Source organism: Eurypyga helias, unplaced genomic scaffold (genome assembly GCF_000690775.1).
Source record: "Eurypyga helias isolate BGI_N326 unplaced genomic scaffold, ASM69077v1 C15273592, whole genome shotgun sequence".
Classification (NCBI taxonomy): Eukaryota; Metazoa; Chordata; class Aves; order Eurypygiformes; family Eurypygidae; genus Eurypyga; species Eurypyga helias.
This window is the reverse complement of record NW_010282178.1, coordinates 25-561: the sequence shown is the minus strand read 5'-3', so window position 1 is coordinate 561 and position 537 is coordinate 25. Positions and strand designations below refer to the sequence as shown.

Sequence of the window (537 nt, the reverse complement as noted above, 5' to 3'; positions counted from 1 at the left end):
CAGTGACAGGGAGGTCCCTCACAGCCTATCGGTAGCAGTTAAGTGCATGCCATCCCTTCTCTTTTGCAGTCGCATCCAAGTGCAGCTCGGCAAACATAACCTGGCACTCACGGAATCGACAGAGCAGTTGATCAATTCAGCTAAAGTCATCCGTCACTCTGGCTACAGCTCCGCAACGCTGGACAATGACATTATGCTCATCAAGCTGGCCCAACCAGCCCAGCTCAACCGAGCGGTGCAAACAGTTCCTCTGCCGACCAGCTGTGTGGCCACGGGCACCACATGCCTGATCTCTGGCTGGGGCAACATGCTCAGCAACGCCAGTGAGTACTCTGTGGGATTGTACAGCATCGCGAGGGCCCGGGAGACACTCTTAAGAGCTCACACTTAACTCCAGACAGGACAAGGGAGAGCACAGAGAAGTGCTGTGGGGCAGCCTTTTTGAGCCATCAGCCTGTGTAGGACAGGAGCCGTTTAACTGCTTTCAAGGCGAGCTTTTGTAACGCCCTTCCTCTTGTCCTGTCACGAACGCGGCAT

At 55.1% G+C, this 537-nt stretch overlaps 1 protein-coding gene across 1 annotated transcript; it reads left to right on the top strand.

Moving 5' to 3' along the window:
* Positions 1–69: 69 nt before the first annotated feature.
* On the top strand, positions 70–334 carry LOC104503477 (trypsin-like; the record flags this gene model as incomplete). Its single annotated transcript, XM_010159986.1, has 1 exon — positions 70–334. A coding segment is annotated over one exon (265 nt), but the record flags the coding sequence as incomplete, so codon positions are not given.
* Positions 335–537: the final 203 nt, after the last annotated feature.